Source organism: Astatotilapia calliptera, chromosome 4 (assembly GCF_964374335.1).
Source record: "Astatotilapia calliptera chromosome 4, fAstCal68.1, whole genome shotgun sequence".
NCBI classification, from domain to species: domain Eukaryota; kingdom Metazoa; phylum Chordata; class Actinopteri; order Cichliformes; family Cichlidae; genus Astatotilapia; species Astatotilapia calliptera.
The window spans coordinates 14,239,154-14,245,643 of record NC_137425.1 but is presented as its reverse complement, the minus strand read 5'-3'; the positions used below and the strand labels follow the sequence as shown (position 1 = coordinate 14,245,643).

At 41.9% G+C, this 6,490-nt stretch overlaps 1 protein-coding gene across 1 annotated transcript in view; it reads right to left on the bottom strand.

Annotated features, from left to right (window-relative positions):
• Positions 1-4,058: 4,058 nt before the first annotated feature.
• coro7 (coronin 7) overlaps positions 4,059-6,490 on the bottom strand; it is a 125,689-nt gene continuing 123,257 nt past the window's right edge. Inside the window, exons 29-31 of the mRNA XM_026164950.2 lie at positions 5,900-6,036; positions 5,382-5,447; positions 4,059-4,228 (exon numbers count right to left, since the gene is read on the bottom strand). Of these exons, the coding sequence (XP_026020735.1) occupies positions 4,139-4,228; positions 5,382-5,447; positions 5,900-6,036 (293 nt within the window). The 3' untranslated portion in view covers positions 4,059-4,138. The remainder of the gene's footprint in view (positions 4,229-5,381; positions 5,448-5,899; positions 6,037-6,490) is intronic.

Here is a 6,490-nt window from a genome sequence, read left to right as displayed (position 1 = left end):
GTGTTACATCACCTGGCAATCACCAATCGATTTTCAAGTGAGATTTAAGGCACTGTGGTGTAGCCGACACCCTCCAACCCCCCTCCTAGTAGGACGTGACACACACGACATCCTGCTTGCCTTTTACAGAACTAGCACTGTTTTTTTCTCTTGGATTGTCCAGCTGCGTTCTCGTAATTGAATCAACACGGCCATCTTGCGTATGAAAGGGCCACTGTGGCGATAAACACTACTGTCTTGTATTTTTTTTTTTTTTTTTAAGTAACCCGACCCAAAACCAGCTGTGAAAAACAGGTGGTCGTCCAGTCGAGGTCCAACCCGGAGCCGTCGGTCGAATATTTGTCCTGAGTTCAACAAGTTTTCACGCTGTGCCAAAAGTACCTGGAAAACTGCAAGCGGGATGTTCACATTGTGCCACAGAGGAGGGGTGGAGGTGTGTTTGGGCGGGGGGGTGTTGTGCACTCAGTGCCACATACAGCTGGACTGAATATGAAGCCACACTATTGCAAACTGCCTCAATTTACTCTGTCCAAAGGGGCAAAAATGGACAAAACAACAACAAAAAAAGACTCATTTAACTTCTGGGAAACTTCTCATGGTTTGATAAAGCTGTCGACATGCACTTATCACAAACTATATCCCTTGTGTGTTCTTATGAAATGTTACACGGTTCTTTGATCAGTTGTTTTGCTCTCAGTCCGGTTTTTTTTCCTGCTGTGGGTCCTTCCAGACGCCTGTCGCTCAGTAATTGTCCGTGACACTGACTTTGATTGCTGCGTGCACAGAAGAGAGAGGTCGAGGAGCGGGAGAGGAGGATCATAACACAAGGAACATTCCCTCAAGAGACTGACATAAACCCCAGCCCTCCTCTCTCTTCACTCCTCCATCTCTCCCCTCTCCTTCCGCTTCATTGGCTGTCTCCTTTTTTCATCACTTTATCCAAGGGGGCGATACATTTAGTTATTGCTGTTTCGTGTTTTTTTTCTCTCTCTTTTTGTTTTGCTGTTGTTCAGACGAGACATTTTTTCTAATGTTGAAGATGCTTCTTGTGTTCTGTCATGGCTTCTCTGCAAATCAGCTTTCTGCTGTCGAGGATGAGTCTTTCGAGAGGTCGAAGAGTCGAAGAGAGGGAGAGCTTTGGTTGGTTTTCCAGCAGCAGTGGTCCCCAATCTGACATCTGGGAGACAAAAGGGATATTATTATAAATCTGAAGGGTCGGGTAATAATTTTTAAAAACTTTAAAAATGCTTCAGTAGATCAGTGGATGACACTAAGTCTGTTTGCCAGCCCGTTATTTTGCCATTAGACCTATATGTGAATAATCTTTAGTCTTTCTAGAATAATGAATCCAGTGTGATTCTTTTGCCCCTCAGGATCATTTTAATAATTCAAGTGATCTCTATCATCTAGTGCTGCCATCCACCCATCCATCCTCTTCAGGATTAGTAGGGATGCTGGCGTGTATCCCAGCTTTTACTGGGCAAAAGGACAGCTCACCAGTCTGTCACAGGGCTAACAGAGAGACAGACCACTGTTCACACCTATGGCCAATTTTTTCCATTGTAGTATGTTATCATGTACTTTAACACACTGCCTTTCCCGAGCGTAACCTCACAGAGACAGTTAAGTCCTCAGTGTGGTTTCCTATACAGTGTCACAAACTCCTTAACTCCTCCCCCTTGGATGCCTTCTATGGGTAACCTTTGTTTCTCTTTGATCTGAGTCTTTTCTGTCATATTGCAGATCTGCTTCCAGAGCAAAATGACTGGGTTTGAATCAGAAGTGAGCTCTGCCTATACAGCTTACCAAGGCTACCCTTGGAAAAAAACATAGAACCTGCTCTAATGATCGTCAAACAACGTCTTTATTGATATGTAAAGGGCGACGCTGTTAAATTTCTTAAAGAGTTAAAATGAAACCGTGTTGTAAGGAACGGTATCAGTGTTTGGGGGATCTGCTGAACATATATTAAGACTAAGACCATACACTGTGCAAAAAGACAAGGTGGCAGACACAGTGATCTGTAATCTGTTCAGTAGGTTTGGGTTCAAATGAATGATGTGTGCAATTTTCATGCAGAACAAACAAGAGGCAGCACTTCCAAAACTCTAAAATTCTACCAAAACCTGGCAACCCTGATTTCGAGGCCATAACTGCAGATTTGATCCCTTTTGTCTTAAGCCAAAAGGTTGGAACCACTGCTTTGACATTACAGTCCTCCAAGACAAACACACCGGTGTGTGCCACTGAGGGAGTGTGAGCATAATAAATGTCTTTATTGAGAGAGTATCCGAAACAAAAAAACAACAAAAAGGAAAACATCTGACTGTGAAATGTTGGGCAGCACTGAGAGAGCGTGAGAGCAAAGAGAAAGGCTTGGCTGAATGAATAAATGAATAGACAAGGGACGGGGAGAGATGAGAGCAGAGGCTGTATGCCAGTGGAGGATGGCTGTGCAGCGCAGCCACTCTCCATCTGGCCACCTACCCCAGCAAACGGCCCTCTCAGCTCTGAAGTCGCTGTGCTGTGCCCAATGTGGCAGCCACTCGGAGGCATACCAGCCTGCAGAAAACTAGGCCACTGAACTCTAGCTGCCCTCTGGGCTTTTTTCTTTCTTTTTTTTTTTATAGATTAAACCTACAGGCTCAACTCCCCCACCTCCCGGCCAAAAAGCTTTTCTTGTTTTGACAGGGATAGTAAAAAGGCCACTTTCACAGCAAACAAAAGAAGTATAAACCCCCGTGCCTGAGTTTGTGCTGCCCACAGGTCCACCAGGATTCACAGCCTACCTGTGTTTCTGCCTCAGTAATTTTGTTAGTCACTATTATCTCAGAGACCCCCCCCCCCCCCAAAAAAACACCACACACACACCATTGGCCTGTCTTTGGAGTCCGGGTGGGCATTGAATTGAAAAGAATTTCTCGCTCTTTGAGTGGACAATCCTGGCGTATGATGTCACCAAAACAGGTGTTAAGTAGGCTAGACACGGTTTCCATGGCAACAGTGAAACCCACAGATGCTGCAGCTCTCCTCTTCCTCCTCCACCTCCCCTGTCTGTCTCTTCTTCTTGCTGGTCGAAGCCAGGGACAGAGACTCTGCGTGGCTGCAGAAGTCTGAACGATACTGACACGGATCCTTCCAGGGTCCACCCATCTTTAATATTAAATAAGCTGTACGATCCATTAACCCTTTGAGCTCAGCCTGTAATAAACCGCCCCCCTCCCCCCTTTATAGCGAGTGTAGATAAGGTGATGCTGTCACGTCTTTTCTCAGCGTAGTGCGTTATTCGTCGGTTGTTTTTGGGAACAAAGTCATTGTAAAAAGTCATTCGGAGTCGCTAAAATGTCTGAATTCTAAAATCTTATTTTTCATATAGCATAAAAAGAAAAAGTGGTACGCGTTCCTGCAGATTTTAACACTTCACGTTGAGACGCGTGGAGCTGAAATCCAGGGCAAAAAGCTGTCAGCGAGTCGGGTCAGGGTAAAAGGGGTGCCGCTGACCGAAAGCGCTACGGCGTTGCACAAAGGGTTAATGATAAGACTAAGGCCACGCAAGGCCTGTTCCAAGTTCTGTTTTTTTGCACATTTGTGAGATATTATGTCAGTATTTTAATTTTTCCAAGTGCCTTTTTATTATTATAGGTAAATATAGAAGTTATACACTATGAAAAAGAAAATGATTATATGAAAATATATTTTTTTTTTCCTGGCGTCATGTTCTATGGTCGAACATGCAGAATTTTAGAGTTGTAAAAGTCTCCAATTGGTACAACATAGCGGCGTTCTCCTGTTTTAGAGGAATTTTATTACGATATTGATAATAATGTCAATGAAAACAAAAAAATGTTTAATAAAGCTGCATTTGATACTTCTGTGTGCATTTTCATTTCTATCTCACATATACATTAAAACAGGTGAAAACCCACCCAGAATAACCTGATTAACATTCAACTCGATGCAGTTAAATTCAGCACATAAGCTAAAATTGTATGTTTAGAATTATAGTTTCCTTTTTTGCACCTCATTGCTTGGAAAAAAAAGTGTCACAAAGTCAAAACTAGAGAAAAGGAGAAGACTTTTAATTGGGTTATAATTTACAGAGGATGGGGAGAGGAAAGACCGGGCATCGCTTTGTCCTTCATGTTTCCGTGTTCTGCTGTGATTGCTGCTTTTCTTCTTTTTTCTGTATACTTAGTTCCTCGTCCAGACGCTCTTTTGCTCGCACCACCTACACACAAACAATAACAGTGATGACAAAGAGAAAGAGGTGACTTCAATGTTTTTAAAATACAAATTAGTCACAGTAAAGAGGAAGTACAGAGCAACTGACTGAACGTCAAACATTACTCATTACAAAGAGTCGACTCCACCCACGTGTTACTTGATATTCAATGAGAAGACTAAAATAGGAGTGAGAAGTTTGTATTTGCACATCTGTCATAGAAACTATCAGGCTGGTCCTGAGAGCGAAAAAAACACTGAGCTTTCAAACATGGACTTTGGTCCGATCTGACCAGTCAGCCAGTGAAATCTGCCCCATAGTGACTTTTCTGTCTTTAGCCTTAAAACAGGTATTTTGAACACAAACAGCATCTCTGAGAATAAACAGTTTCTGAGGTAATCTGTCAGCATCAGAGTCATTTAACATCATCACTCTTTAGTTCAGTCTGATCAGACTGGTTAGTTTTCCCTCAGGAACTAAACAGCTCGTATGACCAGTTAACTTTGTATTGTGGAAGAAGGCAGGGCACTGAAACCTGCAACCGTCACATGATCTGTGCTACATGATCAACATGAACTACTTTATTCTGCTGAGTGTTTTCCCCAAGCAAAGTGTGAATGAGCGGAAATTCAACACAAAGAGCAAAGTTATGGTTTTGGTGTATTTCTATCATTTCCACCATTATGAGCAAATGCCAACTCTGATGTTGTGCCACTTTAAATTGACATGATATATATCTTTTATTTCGATACTTCCTCAGTTCTCAGACACATCTGACCAATAAGTGGAGCGAATGTTCTCAGCCTCTTGGTAGAGATTCCTTTTGGTTTGTTTGGATTCGTCGTTGCATCATCAGAACCCAAGAGAACAGCAAAAAAAGGGTGAAAATGCCTTTTGCAACAGTTTAAAAAACCTTTTAGAACAGCTAGTTCTGTCTTCACAATATCTGGCAGAAGAAAGATCTGAGTTTGAGACTCAAAACTCTGACACCTACAGGTATAAAATTGTACTTTTTAATTATTTATTTATTTTTTGGTGCTGATTTCATCTTTAGACAAGCAAAAACAATGTACCAATTTTTATGTTCATGCTGCCTTAACTGTACACATTTAAAAAAATGTCTGGAAAGTGAAAGTGAATGCACGTTTAGAGCACTTACTTTTGACTGTAGGTAAAAGGAACCGCCCACTGACTTGTCATTGACTTTAAAAAGGTGCTCGTAGTTCTGGTGAAGAGAAATGCTTCAGTGTTAGTATTCTAGTGACAGCATCTGACTCCATTTAATTATTCCCAGCAGAAACACACACTTTTTAACCAAATATTCTATCAAATCACATCAGTGACATGACATCAGAGATTCAGAAGTAAAAGAAAAGTACTTCAGCTTGCCATGTATTGTTGATGGGAATTGTCATGTAAAATATACCCGATGTTAGTGTTCTAGTGTTAAGCAAACGCTAAAAAAAAAATTCCATTACTTGATGACACCTTTAGAGATGGTTTACCTTCCATGCAGTCTTTGACGGTAAACTAACCAAACTACTGTATTTGTTTTAATAACTGTGTAAGAGTAAAAAGCTTCCACATCAGATGGTATTTAAAAAAAAAAAGCTTCTAAGATCTCCAGACCAATTTCAACCTTAAAAGGATCTAAAAGGATCACTAGTGTGACTGTACCTTCTGAATCTCTTCAGGGCTAAGTTTGGAGATATTGAGGATCTGCTGGGCCTCTTGCAAACTAATTCCAGTGATGCTGGAGGCTGCGGCCGACTCCTGACCCGAACGGCCCCTGGCCTGCGCTGCAGCTTGACTGGCTGTGTAGCAAAACACAACAAAAACAAATGTGATTCACATGCACACAGACACACATACACCTACAGTACCTGCCACTTGGGTACATTAGTTCCCATTAATTAACGCCAGGATCTATCTAATCAGCCAATTACATGGCAACAACTCAATGCACTGAGACATGCAGATGTGGTCAAGATGACATGCTAAAGTTCAAATATTGCATGCTGATCTACTATGATTTTCGCACATAACCATACGTAGGGTTTACGGAGAATGTTAAAAAATGAGAAAATATCCAGGCTGATGTCTAGGTGAAAGTACTTGGCTGATGCCCGAGGCCATCAACATTGAGAATGGGAAGACTGCTTTGAGCTGACAGGAAAGCAACAGTAATTCAAAGAATCACTCATTAGATCTAAGGTAGGCAGAGGACACATCAAAGCTTGAAGCAGGTGAGCTACAGCAGCAGAAGAC